The sequence below is a fragment of the Marmota flaviventris genome, chromosome 8 (genome assembly GCF_047511675.1).
Source record: "Marmota flaviventris isolate mMarFla1 chromosome 8, mMarFla1.hap1, whole genome shotgun sequence".
NCBI classification, from domain to species: domain Eukaryota; kingdom Metazoa; phylum Chordata; class Mammalia; order Rodentia; family Sciuridae; genus Marmota; species Marmota flaviventris.
The window spans coordinates 10,358,259-10,375,473 of NC_092505.1; the positions used below are offsets into that span (position 1 = coordinate 10,358,259).

Here is a 17,215-nt window from a genome sequence, read left to right on the forward strand (position 1 = left end):
GGCACAGCTGGTTTCCGAGGGTGGGAGGCCGGGGCGCGGCCCCAGGGCTGGTGGCCTAGGGGTGCCCCCAACGCGGGGCGCGTACACTGGCTAACAAGCTAGCGGTGCCAGGGCTCCAGTTTGATTTTCGAGCCCACATCAGGTTCAAGTTGAGCGCTGAGGCCCCGATCCCACACCACTCAGGCACTGGCGACCAGACACACAGAGACGTCGGTCTCCCCCGCCCGCGTCCCGGCCAAGTCTTCCCTCTGCCCAGCCTCGCGTCCCGCCACCCGCCCTGCGCCCAGATCCCAGGTCTCTCACCTGCGGCTGCGGGGAGCACCCAAGGGGCCCCGGCGACCAGCGCCAGCGTCGTCGCGCTCAGGAGGGCGAGCATCGTCCGCGGGCCGCGGCGGGCCCCGCCACTCACATCCTCTGTCACGCGAGCAGTGCCGCCGCTGTTACCAAACTTCTGCGCCCAACCCAGGCCCGCGGATGCACCGTCCCCGCCTCCCCGGTTCCCCCGCCCGCGAACGCCCCGCCCCTCCACGGACGCCCCGCCCCCGGGCTTGGAAAGGAGGTCGCCCGGCCTTCTCCTCCCGCCCCACCCTGCCGGCGGGCGGCCGCCCAGTTCCTGGAGTCCAGGGAGGCCTTGGCCCCGACTGCACCGCGGCTTGCTTCCGGCGCGCCTGCGCGGAGCTCTGGGCGCGACGTGCGTCCCCAGCTTCCGGCCCGTGGCCGCGGGGGGCGGGGCGCCAGTGCAGCGGCCGTCATGCCCTCTCCTCTGGCCTCGCCGGGGTGTCGCTGACCCAAAGGTCGTGCTATGCGACCGTTGGGAATCCCCGGGGGACGGGGCGGTGGGGGCTCGAAGAACGTAGGGGCGAGGTTTCCTGTGGGCGGGGTTGTCCAGAGTGGGGCGCTAGTTTTCTGGGTGTGCGGGGGCTGGGGGCTCCAGACACTGGGCTGGAGGTGTCTTGGAACTGCTGTGTCAGCCTTTTTGATCGCTGACCTTTTAATCAGTAAACAACTGGACCCTGCCATCCAAAGGGTTATTGACCCAAATACCTTAATCACATTATGCTCATCAGGAAGATATGCAAAAGGATTTTAAAGGATGAGAGGTGGACAACCAGAGAGTTGTTACTTATAACGATAAACTATCAATTGTATGGTAAAATGAATATTTGTAATGAGGGACAAACCGGTAGAAGGTGCCTGTTTTTAAAACCTCTCATGAGGTATAATTTACATACCATGAAGTTCATGTATTTTGCGGTAACAATGATTTCTGGTAATCTGCTCTTCTAGAAAACCTTGGGTTTTCACTTATCGACTCAAAGTTATTGGAGTCTGATTCTGGTTGTATCAGTGATTTGTTTTTGCTGTGACATGGCAGCTAAAACAGTACCACAAAAGACGTGTAGATCCAAAGGGAAGCAGAAAAGTCCCGATTGCGGTTATGAAATCATACCATTTTAAGAGCCTTTCCAATGACCCTTTGAGGCTTTCATCAGAATTTCCACTTCCTGTCTGAACGTTCGTGCAAACTAGTTGGAATAGATGGCATTTTTTTTTTTAGAACAATAAGCTTAAAACGACTGGAACATTCAAAAGATTTTTAAACATGCTGTCAATTTTTCTCTACTTTCTTTGGTGGGCAGCTAGAGTTTTCATAGATGCACGAAGTGTTTTTTGGTAACAAAAATTAAATCCAAGTAGAAATATTTCCAAATATATTTAAAAATGCAAAGGATTTTTTTTTTGGGGCTTTTACTTTCTGACTATAATAGTAGTGTTAAAGGTTCTAGTAGTTTTTCTGATAATTGTTATATAAGCATAGTTATGTGAGCCATTTGTTGAATAAATGATCAGTAAATAATCTTTTCAAAAAAATACATAAGTCATCTTTTTTTTCCCATCACTCATCTTAAAGTTGACAGCATTTGTATGGCACAAAAGATTTTCATGATCCCCTTCTTAGTACAACCTGTCTTAAATATTTTTAGTGACATTGAATTGTGTTTTAAGAAAATGTACTGTACGTGAGATGCCCAGTAGAAAACATTTCAGTTTCAGCTTATTTATGATAATAATTTGTCGTTGGATGGAGTGTGATGCTAGCTCTGTAACCTTAGTTGAGAACCTCCTTTCCCCTCTTTATCCAGTTAAATTGATCCATCAAAGATTATACCTTCCTTTTCTGTAAAGCATGTTCTTCGTAACAAATTATTTTGGGATAATTTCAAATTTACAAAAAGTTAGAAAAATAGAGAACTCTTCCCAGATTCATCACATTGTTAATATTTTCCCACATTTGTGCTCTCTTTATACATGCACTCAAATTTATATTTTATTTATTTGTTTTCCTGGATTTCTTTAGGTTTATTTAATCTGGGACAGTTCTTGTTCTTTGTCTTTCATGTCACTGTCTTTTGTTGTTATTGCTGTTGAAAAATATAGGCCAACTATTTTATAGAGTACTTCTCATGGTTAGATTCAGATTATGCATACTGCAGAACTACATAATTGTGTGGGGTGCTCAGAATCCTGTTTGTTATCTCCTTATCTGTGAAGTCCATTTTCATCAAGGCCAGATGTTAGCCAGTCTCCCTGTATTGTTACCATTTTCCCTTGGAATTGACCTGTATGAAGATACTCAGGTCCTGCAAATACCCTGATGTTCATCAGACTTGTTCACCTAGAATTAGTGTCCACTGATGATCTTTGCCTGAACCAGTCTCTGTTATAGTTGTGCAGTGGTGCCTTTTCAACACTGCCCTGACCTCTACAAGTACTAGTTGACATACCAAAGAGCTTTTATTTCTTTTATTATTGGTTTGGTTCACATATTCTTATTTCATTGGTTATAGTTTCATTGCTACCTTTATTTTAAAAATTTTAGTTAATAGACTTCATGTTTAGGACAGTTTTAAGTTTACTAAAGAATTGAACAAAAACTACAGAGAGATCCTGTTTACTCTCTCCTCCTAACCCTTCTCTAGTTTCCTCCATTGTTAATGTCTTGCATTGGTATGGTACAGTTCTTAAATTTGGTAAACTTGTATTAAACTCCAGGATTTACATTTGGGTTTGCTCTTTGATTGTGCAGTTTTATGGTCTTGCCAAATTCATGATTTCAGGTATCCCACATTATAGTATCATACAGAATAATTTTACTGCCCTAAAATTCTTTGTCCTTTACCAATTCATTCATTCTTTCTTTCCTTCCTTCCTTCCTTCCTTCTTTCTTTCTTTTTCTTTCATTTTTTGTTGGTCCTGAGGATTGAACCAGGCAAGCACTCTACCAACTGAGCTCCTCCTATTTATTTTAATACTTCAGTTGTCCCAGATTTTGTCAGTGATAGTCACTTCACACTGGCACCTATGAATATTGAGGTGTCCTCCTCAGTTTGCTTTGCTTTATTTCTTGTGGTGCTGGTGATTGAATCCAGAACCACATGTGCTAGGCAGGGGCTCTACCATTGAGCTACTCTGGCCCACTCATCATTTTTTTTTGAATGCTTCTTTACTTTCTAGCACAACACATTTCAGGTTCATCTTATACTTTTTCTGCCTGGTCTAGAAATCAGCCATTTCTTCAAGGGGACTTGATTTCTTCTTGAGGGAAATGATATTTAGAAACTAAGAACTGGGTACTAAAACCTTTTGTTTTAAAGAAATAAATCATTATTGAATGTATAACCTTTGTGGTTAACCGAAAAGTACTTCCTTAGATTTTTTGAAAAGGTCATGCTGGAAACATCTGTACTTTGTGGCACATAATAATGAAGTTAATTACTGTGAAATTTAACTTTTATTTTTTCAGATTTTCAGATATTTTTCCTAATATCTTCCAAAAGTATTGCTAAGGAATATATATTAATTTATCCTCATATTATGACAAGAAAAACAAGTGGCATGTGATTTTTGTCTTTTGTTATTAACTAAGACCCTCAAAAGTGACTTCTAAATATTGTCACCAGTTGTGAAATTTTGTAAAGAACCGAGAGGATGAATATTATGTTACCTTAAACTCTTGAAAGAAAATTGTAGTGGTTTGCTTTTTAAAAAAAAAAAAAAAGATGGACACAATAGTTTTATTTTGTTTTTATTTTCATGTGGTGCCGAGGACCGAACCCAGTGCCTCATACTTGCAATAATATCCATTTCTTCTAGGTTTTCCAATTTTCTGGCATATATTCATCCATAACATTGCCTAATGATCCTTTGTGTTTCAGTTACAATATCTGCTTTTCACCTATAACCTACCAAGTTTGGACCACTGAAGAAATGGAAAACCTACACAGAACACTAATGAGTACTGAAATTGAATCAGTCATATAAAGTTCCCAACAAAGAAAGGCCTAGAATAGAGGGCTTCACTGCTGAATTCTACCCAACTTCTAAAGAAAATTATTCTCAAACCATTTCAAAATAGGAAGGAAATGCTTCTAAATTTCTGTAAGACTAGCATTACCCTGATACAAAAACTAGACAAAGACACACATATGAGAAAAAAGAAAGAAGGAAAGTAGGAAAGAGAGGGAGGGAGAGAGAGAGGGAAATATTACAAACCACATCCCTAAGGAACAGATAACAAAAATACTGGCAAACAAAATCCAATAGCTCGTAAAGAAGATTATACACCATGATCAAGTGTGTGGGACAGGAGGAAGTAATGGAAGTACCGCAATGAGAATAGAACCTTAGCTTTTAGGGAGCTGAGGAGCAAATGGGTGGCAAAGGGGGGGGCAGTGGGAATTGAGACAGCAAGTGTCACCATCTTCTTGAGAAATACAACTTCAAGGCTCAGAGAAATGTGGCAGTCCCTGGAGGAGGGTCAGAAAGTCAATGCTGTGCTCTTCAGGTGAGAGACACTACACTGTGATTGCATGCTGTTGATGGGGTCTGTAGACAGGAAACTGAAGAGTGTGGCTCCTAGGATTTTTTATATTGAACTATAGGAAATTACAAGTTCTTTACTTGTTGGGCCTCAAGCTGTCCTACCCATGCAAGACTCGGTGCCCAGCCAGAGCATGGTTGTCTTTTGAGAGAGGTGCTATCAAGGACTCATGGAGTATGCACATGTCTGTATTCCTAGTCCTCAGCACCATCATTCCTAGTTTCTCTTTCCAAGGTCTTTTTTCAGGTACCTCTGCCAAGACATGCTTATGTGTAGGAAGGCACAGGAAGGAAGAACCTGAAGACATTGATAACTAATATGACTCAGAACTCACTACTTTCCCACTCCTAGCCCTTCCCTCTTCCTCTTCCCCTGCTCTCCAGGAGACTTTTGATCTGGGCTCCCTCAACAACACACCCCCATCTCTGTACTGATTCACCTGGCTCCATTCCATGGAGTGGGAGGGGGAGGAAGTTGGGGTGCCCTCTTGTTCAATAAGATATGGTCAAAGTTTCACTCTTAACTTTCATTTTTGGCTTGTTGCTTGAGTTGATGGCTCTGCTCCAGCTCAGGTGTGTTCTTTTCACCCTGGTACAGGAAGAGCACCTTTCTCAAAGGAAATTTTGTGAGCTGCTTCAGCTAGAAAAGAAAATGTGAGACAGCCCTTTCTGCAAGTGCCTTCAGCTCGAAATGATCAGTATATGAAATTGGCATATTTGGGGGTTAAATGCCCTCAACTCCTGTAGTTTTATAGGTTCATCTACATTTTAGTAGGTTTCATCATTTTATTCCTTTTTTATAGTTGAATAATATTCTCTATAGTCATCCCTCAGGGTCCCCAAGGAATTGGTTCCAGGATCCCTACCTTGGATACCAAAATCTGCAGACACTCAAGTCCCTTATATAAAATGGCATAGTATTTGCATATAACCTCCACACATCTCTAGTGTGTTTTGTTTGTTTGTTGCCATGTTTGAGATCAAATCCAAGTCCTCACCTGTGCTAGGCAAGGTCTCTAGCACTGAGCCACAACCCCAGCCCCAGCCCATATTCTTTAAATCATCTCTAGAGTACATGTAATACCTCATACCATGTAAAAGCTATGAAAATGATTGTTATACTATATCATTTAGGGGGGTGATTATGTACATGTCAGTACTAGAAAATAGTCAATACAGAGGCAATTTTTTTTACCAAACATTTTGATCCACAGTTGGTTGAATTCATGAATTCATGTGGAACCTGTGATCTAGAGGGGAGATTATATATACATTATACATTTTATTTATTTATTGGGTATTGGGAATTGAACTCAGGGGCATTCGACCACTAAGTCATATCCCCAGCACTATTTTTTTTTCTCTGTGGCTTTTAAAATTCTCTCCTTATTCTGTATGTTGGGCATTTTCATTATAATGTGTCTTGGTGTGGATCTCTTGTGACTTTGCACATTCAGCATCCTGTAGGCTTCTTGGATTTGGATTCCCGTTTTATTCTTCATGTCTGGAAAGATTTCTGATATTATTTCATTTAATAGATTGCTCATTCCTTTTGTTTGGACTTCTATGCCTTCCTCTATCCCAATAACTCTTAAATTTGGTCTTTTTATACTATCCCATATTTCTTGGATGTTCTGCTTGTGGTTTCTAATCATTTTTGCTTTGTTGTCTACGTTCTTTTCAAGATGATATATTTATCTTCATTTTCAAGATGATATACTTTCCCACTAGGAGTGGGAAAGTAGTGAGTTCTGAGTCATATTAGTTATCAATGTCTTCAGGTTTTTCCTTCCTGTGCCTTCCTACACATAAGCATGTCTTGGCAGAGGTACCTGAAAAAAGATATATCCTATCTTCTAAGTGGTCTACTCTGTTGGTAATGCTCTCGTTTGAGTTCCCAGCCCTATTTTGTATTTTATTTTGAGACAGGGTCTCACTGAATTGCTTAAAAAAAAAAAAAAATATATATATATATATATGGATGCAATACCTTTATTTTGTTTATTTATGTTTATATGGTGCTAAGGATCAAACCCAGTGCCTCACACCTGCGAGGCAAGTACTCTACGGCCGAGCCACAACCCCATCCCCTCACTGAGAACATAAGTGGATCTGAAACCCCAGCATCAGTAGAAGCAGTTCTTTAGCACAGCTGGAACGTGCATTCTGACTGTTTTTGCAGGTTGTGGTACAACAGTCTTGAGACAAATCTGCCACATTCTGGGTATCTGGGTTCCACAACACTGGACAGGATAAGAAACACACACACACACACACACACATATACACAAACACACACGCACATCATAGAAAGCTCAAAGGTGGAAAATTTCCCCTTTTCACCAGACCTTTGTTGATCTTTAGAGAGCAGAGTGGGGCTTTTCAGGTGAGGAGGAGGTAAAGCAGGGAGGTGTCACTTTGGGTTATTATTACCATCTATCTTAATTTGATTCCCCTCAGAAGGAGATCCTAGGATGAATGAAGACTGATAACATACAGCTTTCCTGGGAGGTGCAGAGACACTACCAGAGGAGAGAGGAGAAGATAGATGGAAGGGAAGCCAGCTTTCAAATTGAGTGAGTAAGTCATATCTATGGAAAAGCTCAAGAGGTGGTGCAGAGCCTGTGACTCACAATTATCCTGACCAAGGTGGGGAAGCTTGGATATTTATGCCTCTGCATCTTCCAGTCTTGGCTTTGTTCCCTTGCATACAACAATAGTTCAGGAGCTCACTGTTAAAAACTGTAGGCTGTTGTACATGGGCACATAGGGGAGACCCAAAGAGTCACAGGGGCTGGGGAGGAGAGTGCCAACAGCATCAGTAGTGCAGGGCCAGATGACAGAGTCTAGTCCCAGTCTTCAGACTGTCAAAAGAGAATTCAGACCCTGCTGGGGATGATGTTTTATTTTGGTTCATTCCCGAAGCAGCAAGGAAGTTTTATGACTGATTAAAATGGGATAAGAAACAGGTGGGTGCACAGGGGCCTCCACAGCCTCCCTATAACTAGTGTTCGCCACTTCATGGGCTCAGAGTTGCACTAAGTCAGAAGAGCCTTCTCTTGGAGGTTCATAACTATTTATTTCCTCTAACCCAGAAACAACTTGATCTACTAAAGAAAACATCAGTTATGATACTCAAGTCTTATGAAGTATCTTTTGAACTAAAGAAATCCAACCAAACAAACAAACAAACAAAATCCCATTTGACCTGCATATAATGTAAACAAATGGATAATCTTTTTTAGATCAAAAGTCAAAGGTTTACCTCCTTCAACTTTGCTGTTTCCTAAATATTGCTTTTTAAAATTACTTGGGCATGATTTCTGTACCCCATAAAATAGAGATGAAGTAACAACTTAGTTTAATTACTCCAACGAGTTGCCACCCTCACTAATAAATAGTAGTATTTCTTAGTGGACTTCGTAGAAGCAGATAGTACTATCAACAGAATTGTGTCCCCTCCAAATTCATATGTTGAAGCCCTAATCCCAAGTGTGACTGTATTTGGAGATAGATCCTATAAAGGGTACTTGAGGTTAAATGACTGTTGTCAGGGTGGGTCCCTGATCTGAAGAGGTTAGTGTTCTTGTAAGTAGAGATACCAGAGAGCTTGCTGTCTCCACCCTGTGAGGATTCAGGCAGAAGGTAGTCATCTGCAAGTCAGGAAGGAGGGCCTCACCAGGAATGAATGAACCAGAACCCTGATCTTGGACTTCTCAGCCTCCCAAACTGAAAAAAAAAAAATTCTGTTGTTAAAACAGATAGTCTGTGGTTTCTTTCACCGTAACCTGAGAGATTATTAGATACCTTATGTCTTGTTCATTATTTTATCTTCTGGGTCTATTTTATCTTCTGTCTCTGAAATATATGTTTGTAAGATGCACACCAGTTAGTAAGCATTGATTTGGAGGTTAAATATCTGCTGCATTATTTTACATTTCCAGAATTTGCTCCATCTTTGCAAAACCCTATGAAGAATTTGACTTAGAAAAAATTAAGATCACTGCTGGCATCCCAATAAATGGAATACATGTAATGTGAAACCCACAGTAGCCCTGGGGATGGAGGGAGCCATGTCAGCCATCTCTGTGCAGGTTTAAGTTTAAATTTCTTCCTCTGCTGGGCATGGTGGTGCATGCCAGGAACCCTAGCAACTTTGGAGGCTGAGGCAGGAGGATGCAAGTTCCAGGCCAGCCTCAACAACTTAACTCTCAGCAACCTTGTGAAACTCTCTCTAAAATAGATAGATAGATGATAGGTAGGTAGGTAGGTAGATAGATGGGATGGGATATGTAACTCAATGCTAAAGAGTCCCTGAGTTCAATCCCCAGTATCAAAATAAATAAATAAATGAAGATTTAAAAATATAATTCTCCTTGAGTCAACCAATCCCTTTATCTGCCCTGTGGTACAGAGCCCAGGAATTTTCCACTAATTTCCACACAGGGGCTTTTCCTGAGCATGGTAAACAAAAGAAAGAGGAAGCAGCGAGTCAGGTCATTCCAAGTGGGTAGGTTGAGGGAGCAGAGAGGTGACCTGCACACCAGACTCCAGGGACCAACATGGAGTGGGAACCAATATGTACCTTTTTTTTTTTTTTAATAAATAAAATGCCTTTAAATGCTGTTTCAAATATCCTGAAGGCATCCTTTTGGATGTCTCTATTGTATAAGATTTATGACCTGCACAGAACAGTGCATTAGTTTAGCTTATAAACAATGACACATATGTTGAGAATGCATTATCAGAGTTTGCTTTCTTTTCCCTGTTGAGGCCACTGCTCTTCCTCTGGGATAAGAAGGTGGAAGCAAGATTAGAAAGTCCCAAAACTAATGGGCTAATAAAGCTATCAATCTAATGGCAATGCCAGGAAGCTGCCCACTGTCCTCCCACTGCCTGCTTCACCCCTTCCTGAGGCAGACAGGCATTTACTCTGACTGCAAAATAAGTAGTGATTTATCTTCTTGAATACTGAACTACCTTGAGAACATGATTGGGCTGTTCAAATGGGCAGAGTGAAGGTTTTCCCATTGTGGCAGTTGTCCCCAGCCTTATTATGACTCCATGATTGCCCACCTTACAGGGATGCTTCTAGTGACACGATTTTCCCCCAAATAGTTGCTTTCATTTTTCTAGGAAAGACTCTGTTGGCAAAAGCTACCTGCGGGGCGGGGAATCAATATTTCTTTTCCTTTTAAATATAAATGGATATCCAAAGCTTACCAGAAATAAGAAAAGCTAGCAGAATAAAAAAGATGAGTAAAAGCAGAACAAAGTGATTCTTGAAGAAATAGAATAATAAAACAGAAAGTAATGTCACCAAAATCCAAAATCCGAATCCTAAAGGAATTTGGATCTTAGTGCATCATAAGACCAAAAAAAAAAAAAAAAAAAACGGATGAGGGATATGTATGCAGTCAGAATTTTTAAATGCTTTTGAAAATTTAACCCATAATTCCAGAAATAAAAATTTCACAAGAAATGAAGTGAATCTCCTAGAACCAAGGATAAAAATACAAAGAAATAAAAACTAAGAGAGGACAGATTGAGAGAGACATCAATGGTCAAGCCAGGAAGCACAATTTTTTATTAATAAGAGTAACAGAAAAAAGAAAATTGATAGGAGAAAGTATTTAAAACATAGTACATGAGTAGAATTTCTGCTTCTGGTCACAATGGAATAACATTAACCAGATTCTTAAACTACAAATGAACTCTTGGTTGACAAATAGATAGGTGATAAATAGATTTTAGATATCAGACAATGGCAGCTTAGAACAGTGGTTTCTTAGAGAAAGGAAAGAAATGAGATGAGCTCTACAATTGCCCAAGCGGAGTTTATTTATGGAGAATATTTCCAGGCCTTGACTTAGAGAAGAAGAGTCCAGGGTCAGACTGACATTGAGGGACGGTTGGGCAGAGTGGTAGCTGGGGTTAGGAGTCCAAGAGGGCTGAGGCCTAGATTCACGGGGCAGAGTACAGAAAAGACAAAGCTGTACACAGAGAAAGCTCTAGAGAGATACAAAGGGTCCTCATCCAGTATGAAGCTAAATAGTAATGAGTATGTATCTGAGGAAATGGGAAAGAAAGCAAAACCCCTAGAGCTCATAGAGGGCTGAGCCGGGGGGGGGGGGAATTCTTTTTTTTTTTTTTTTAAAGAGAGAGTGAAAGAGAGGGGGAGAGAGAGAGAGAGAGAGAGAGAGAGAGAGAGAGAGAGAGAGAGAGAATTTTTTTTAATATTTATTTTTTTTTAGTTTTCGGCGGACACAACATCTTTGTATGTGGTGCTGAGTATCGAACCCGGGCTGCACGCATGCCAGGCGAGCGTGCTACCACTTGAGCCACATCCCCAGCCCCCAGGGTGGAAAATTCTTATAATTCACAGAGCATCAGGTGGAGCACCCTAGTATACATTACTCTGAGAGTGAGGCAAAGTTAGCCCTGCATTAAACACTTCTTGTTCCACTGGACAAAGCAAATCTTGAAAAGACCAAATTATTTCCAAGTAACTGTATCCTAGAACAAACCTCTGTCCTTGGCTTCTGTCTTTGAATGAGAAACAGAAGGTCCAGAAAACAACAACAACAACAAAACATTAACAATTCTGCCCAAACAAAGCAGAATAAGGAAAGATATCATCAAGAATACATATATCTGTCTCAAAAATTGCACAGCATTCAATGAATATTGAATAGAAACATTAAATATTTTATTCTCAAATAAAATAGTTTAGACTTATACAGAACTAGAATAATTTCTACAATATATGTCCTCATCATTCCTCCATATTTCTTTAAATTTATAAGACTCTCTTTTTCATTGTCTGTAAGGTGTACAACATAATATGTATGGAGAGAGAGAAATCATTACTACGGCCAAGCCAATAACATCTATTTCACATCATCTACTAACATGTCTACGGTGTTCGCACACAGGTGGGAAGAAAGCATCTAAAATCTACTTTCCTGGCAAACTTCCAGGGACAGTGCTTACAGTTGCTTTTCTTGATCAAACAACACAAGACCACACACCTGGAAAGGTCTTCTGGGGGCCCTTAGAGGAACCTGGGTTCCCAGCAGAGGTAAAGAGGGCAGGGATTCTCGGCAAAACGGGGAGCGGACGGAGTTGGCTCTTAGGCCCCTCCTGTGCCCCTTGTTTATGTTGATCTGCTTTTTCTTTTTTTAATTTTTTATTGTTGGCTGTTCAAAACATTACATAGTACTTGATATATCATATTTCACAATTTGATTCAAGTGGGTTATGAGCTCCCATTTTTACCCCATATACAGATTGCAGAATCACATCAGTTACACATCCATTGATTTACATATTGCCATACTAGTGTCTGTTGTATTCTGCTGCCTTTCCTATCCTCTACTATCCCCCCTCCCCTCCCCTCCCCTCCCCTCTTCTCTCTCTGCCCCCTCTACTGACATTCGTTTGTCCCCCTTGTATTATTTTTCCCCTTCCCCTCACTTCCTCTTGTATGTACTTTTGTATAACTCTGAGGGGTCTCCTTCCATTTCCATGCAATTTCCCTTCTCTCTCCCTTTCCCTCCCACCTCTCATCCCTGTTAAATGTTAATCTTCTTCTCCTGCTCTTCGTCCCTACTCTGTTCTTAGTTACTCTCCTTATATCAAAGAAGACATTTGGCATTTGTTTTTTAGGGATTGGCTAGCTTCACTTAGCATAATCTGCTCTAATGCCATCCATTTCCCTGCAAATTCTATGATTTTGTCATTTTTTAATGCAGAGTAATACTCCATTGTGTATAAATGCCACATTTTTTTTTATCCATTCGTCTATTGAAGGGCATCTAGGTTGGTTCCACAGTCTTGCTATTGTGAACTGTGCTGCTAATCTGATTTTTTTTTAACTCATCTAATAATTACAAAATGGATGTCACATGATTTCTGCAAATAAATTGGAAATTAGAGATAATCCTGTAAATGCATAATTGTATAAGACAATGGCAGAATTGATGCTCCTCCTATTGTGGATATGAACATGTTGCAATGTAAGAATAAGAACATAGTCAGATCCTTCAAGAAATCATTAAAACAACAACAAAAATAACAACAACAACAACAACAACACAAAGACTATTGGTGAAATGTGCTCACATGGTTGTCATTAATCATTCATCTTCCCCTAAATTACACCAAACATTGACATATTAACTAATTACATTTTGAAGCCATTGCAATAGCAATTTATTTCTGCTCTGATCTTAGTTATTTTTTAAACTTCTACTAATTTTCAGTTTGATTTGCTCTTGATTTTCCAGTTCCTCGAGTTGCACAATTAGGTTATTTGACACTTTCTCCTCTTTAGGTGTACCTGTCAATTGCTATCAGCTTTCCTCTTAGTACTGCTTCTCTGTAGCCCACTGATCTTGGTATGTTGTGTCTATACTTTCATTTGCTTCAAGAACATTTTGAATTTCCCTTGCACTCGGTGCCTGGGTAGCAAGGCTCACTGACTCAGTGGTCAAATAGGACCAGGCTGTTTAGTTTCTATGTATTTGTACAATTCCCAGGGGTTCTTTTATGGTTGATTTCTAATTTTATTCCACGTGATCAGAGAAGATGCATGATCTAACTTTAGTTTTTAAAAATTAGTTGAGACTTGTTCTGTGGCCTAACATGTTGTCTGTCCTGGGGAATGCTCCACGTGTTAATGAGAAGCCTGTATTCTGTAGTTAAAGTGGCACCCCTTTCTCCACAGAAAAGCCCTCTTCACCATGGCTGATTTTAGGACTGTCAGCAAAAGAGTCTCTGCGAAAGAGTCCAATGTAGATAAACTTCTTATTTTCATGTTACCCTGTTTTACTTGGCCACTGGCTGGGAAGATACTAGCACTTCAGGTGATGGACACCCCCTTACTAGTTTTTCACAAACATATCCAGTATAGTACTTTGAAGCAATGTGCAAACAAGGCCTCTGGCCTTGGGCTGGGCTTCTCAGAGATGTCTACATTTTTAAGATAAGTTACAATTGGGCTCCATGGTAACAGCTGGCAGGGGGAGGAAAGAAAGGGGAGAAGAAGCTCTCCCCTTCTCAGGTGTTGTCCTTGAAGGGTTAACTTGCCCGAAACAGTGTGAGAAAAAGCTGCTTTTATGTGAACTTCTGCAGACTGTGAACTTCTGAGCCCCTCCTCTTACATGCTGGGTATAAAACTCTGAAACTCCCTGAACTCGGGGTTCAGGGGATTCATTGATTACAGCAAAAGCTGTGCCCTCTGAAGCTGGCTGCAGCCAAATAAAACTGTTTCCTGCTATCTTCAGTGCCCTGCCTCGTTTATCCCTACAACATTGGGGGATTTTCAATTTTTTTTTGAGAGGGGTCTTGCAATATTCCCCAGTCTGGCCTCAAACTCCTGGGCTTAAGCAATCCTCCTATTCAGCCTTGCAAGCAGCTGGGGCCACTGTGTCTAGCTGGGTATAGCATTTTTAACTGTTTTTTTTTTTTTAACATTTCAGCACTCTGAATATATTATCTCAATGAATATATTATCTCTTCACTCCTGGCTTGCAATGTTTCCATCAGAAAATCTGCTGTTAGTCTGGTGGGCCTTCCCTTACATGTGAATTGATATTTTTCTCTTGCTGTAGAATTCTCTCTTTGACTTTTGACAGCTGGATTATAATGTGCCTTGGAGAGAACTGTTGAAGGGGCTCCAGCAAACTTCCAGCTGCCAACTGATTGGCTCCTCTGTGGTGATGCTCATTGGACTGTTTCCCCGCCCTTTCAGACCACGGAGCTGCTCATTGGGGGACTTTTTTTGGCTCTGCCCACGTGACCCAGCCAATCAGCCTCAAGAGTAGGAGGAGTGGGGGAGGTGGAGAGGCTTGTGGGAAGCCGGTGGTGGCAGTTGGGCTCTGAGGGTTTTCCTGAGGAGCTGTGTGGTTTGGTGTGTGTGTTCTAAAAATAAAGTTCATTTCTTTTGACAAGTGGCTCCTGAATTGTGCCCAGCCAGACTGCGGCATTTGGTGGCCTGTACAGGGAATGAACCTGCGACCTTGGCGTTATCAGCACCAACGATTCGCTTGCTCATAAGCCAGTTGTTTTATTAATGGCATTGCTTGTTCTGTATTCCCCAAAACTCTGGTAGCTGTTTGAATAAGCCTATCTACAAATTCAGCGTAAGATTCATTAGCCCCTTGTATTACCTTAGATAATTGACCTTGTAAACCTCCATGTCCTTGTAAAGTCTTCCATGCCCTAACCGCATCTGCAGCAATTTGTGTGTATACGCCAGGATCGCGGGTTTGTTCCCCGTACGGGCCACCAAATGTTGCAGTCTGGCTGGGCACAATTCAGGAGCCACTTGTCAAAAGAAACGAACTTTATTTTTAGAATACACACACCAAACCACACAGCTCCTCAGGAAAACCCTCAGAGCCCATCTGCCACCACCGACTTTCCACAAGCCTCTCCACCTCCCCCACTCCTCCTGATATTTTTCTCTTGCTGTAGAATTCTCTCTTTGACTTTTGACAGCGGGATTATAATGTGCCTTGGAGAGAACTTCTTTGGGTTAATTCTAACTGAGGTTCTTTGAGCTTTGTGGATCTGGATGTCCACATCTCTCCTCAGACTTGGGAAGATTTCAGGCTATGATTTCATTAAATGTCTTCTGGGCCTCACTGTGCCTTCTCTGTCACTCACCATAATGTGACTCCACTTCTTGGCGTCCTGCGTTTCCCACAGACATTCTTTGTTCTTTTTCCATCTGTTTTGCTCCACCTCCCCCACAACTGGGTTAATTAAAAAATCTTATCTTCAAGTTCAGGAATTCTTTCATCTGTTTCATTAGTTTGTTGTGGCTATAAATTGTGTTTTAATTTTCTTCATTGAGTTCTTCAATTGCAAAATTTCTTTTTTTTTTAATGATATCTACTTACTGAATTTCTCATTCAGATTATGTGTATTACCCAATTTCACTGAATTGTCTGCTGGCATTCTCTTGTTTCTTGCTGAGTTTCCTTAAGATCACTTTTTAAATCTCCTTTTCAGGCATTTTATAAATTTCCTTTTCTTTGGAGTCTATTACTGGAAAATTATTGGGTTCCCTTGGAGCAGTGGTAATGTTTCCTTGCTTTTTCATGTTTCTTATGTCCCTACACTGAAATTTGTACATCTAGTTGAAATAGTTGCCTTTTCCAATTCTCTGGTTTTGTTTGTAGGGAAGGGCTTTTCCCTGTGGTTGAGTGCCATGGGCATGTTGTGTTGGCTCCGACACAGAGTGGGCTTAGTAATGTTGTTTCTGTGCCATTTCTTCAGCTATAATCTTCATCTGTGACATCTGCAGTTGATCCAGTGGTCTAGGCTGAGCGTATTTGTGACTGCAGTGGTGTGGCATGGTTATTCTGGGGGTGGGACCCCTGCCCCACTGGCTGGACCAGGCAATGGCAGCTGCAGGTGCTGTGGGCTGCTGGTGGTAGAGCAGGTTTTCTGGTGGGCAGGGCTTTCTGTCATCTGGTTGCTGTTGGGCTAAGTTTGGGCATTGATAGGTATCATGGGCTGGTTAGTTGTGTTATAGACTCACCAGGAAGTTGAGGCTGCTCTGTGACTGGCTGCTGGGTCAGGTTAAGTGTGTACAGTTGCTGCAGTACAGTTGACCAGGGAGGAGACAGTGTCACTACTTGGCAGACTGTTAGGCCTGGTTGCAGTGTTGTGGGCACTGTAGTCTGGTCAGTTGTGTGGTGTATTCATGGTGAGGAGGCAGGGACTGCCTCCTGGGTAGCTGCTGGGTTTTGGAATGTGTTGATGCTGCAGGAGAGTTGCCTATGTAGCAGGCTCCTCAGGGAGGTAGAGCCCAGACCTGCTGGCCATTGGACTGTGTGCAGGCACACATGGCAAATCAGGCTGCTGGCTGTGTGTCAGCTTCCCCTCTGTGTGTGAGTCCACCTGTTCTCTGGAGAATGGAGCACCACACCCTGGGGAAGCTGTGGTGTCTGTCTTTCTTCAGGGCCTTAACTCTGAACAGCTGGGTTTGTGGTGCTGCGGCCATCCATGTGAGCATGGTGGAAAAATGGCCCAGCCTCAAGAATGGAAGTACACTGGGGTTACTAACCTCCAGGGTTGGACATACTGTAGCAGAGGGTCTGGTTTCAAGATGGTGCTGAGCCATAGCGGCTTAGCTCCTGGGGTGAAGTATTCCATTCTGTGGCAATACAGATGCATGAACTCTGGGCAATCCTCCACATGGTGTCTGGGCCTTAAAAGGGTTGTGGGCATCTCCTTTGAGCTCCATTGTCTCAAGTGTCAATGCAGACTGCTGGGTCTCCAAGCTGCCTTCTCCTTATAGGAAGTCCCTTTGGGCTCTTAA

The 17,215-nt window shown here is 41.9% G+C and overlaps 1 protein-coding gene across 3 annotated transcripts in view; it reads right to left on the reverse strand.

The window, feature by feature from the left end:
- Ifnar1 (interferon alpha and beta receptor subunit 1) overlaps positions 1 to 476 on the reverse strand; it is a 30,600-nt gene extending 30,124 nt beyond the window's left edge. The window contains exon 1 of one of the 3 annotated variants that reach the window (XM_071615075.1): positions 304 to 476. In XM_071615075.1, coding sequence (XP_071471176.1) covers positions 304 to 376 — 73 coding nt within the window. In that variant the 5' untranslated portion in view covers positions 377 to 476. The remainder of the gene's footprint in view (positions 1 to 303) is intronic. The other 2 variants (XM_027929207.2, XM_027929208.2) reach the window with 2 other exon arrangements.
- Positions 477 to 17,215: the final 16,739 nt, after the last annotated feature.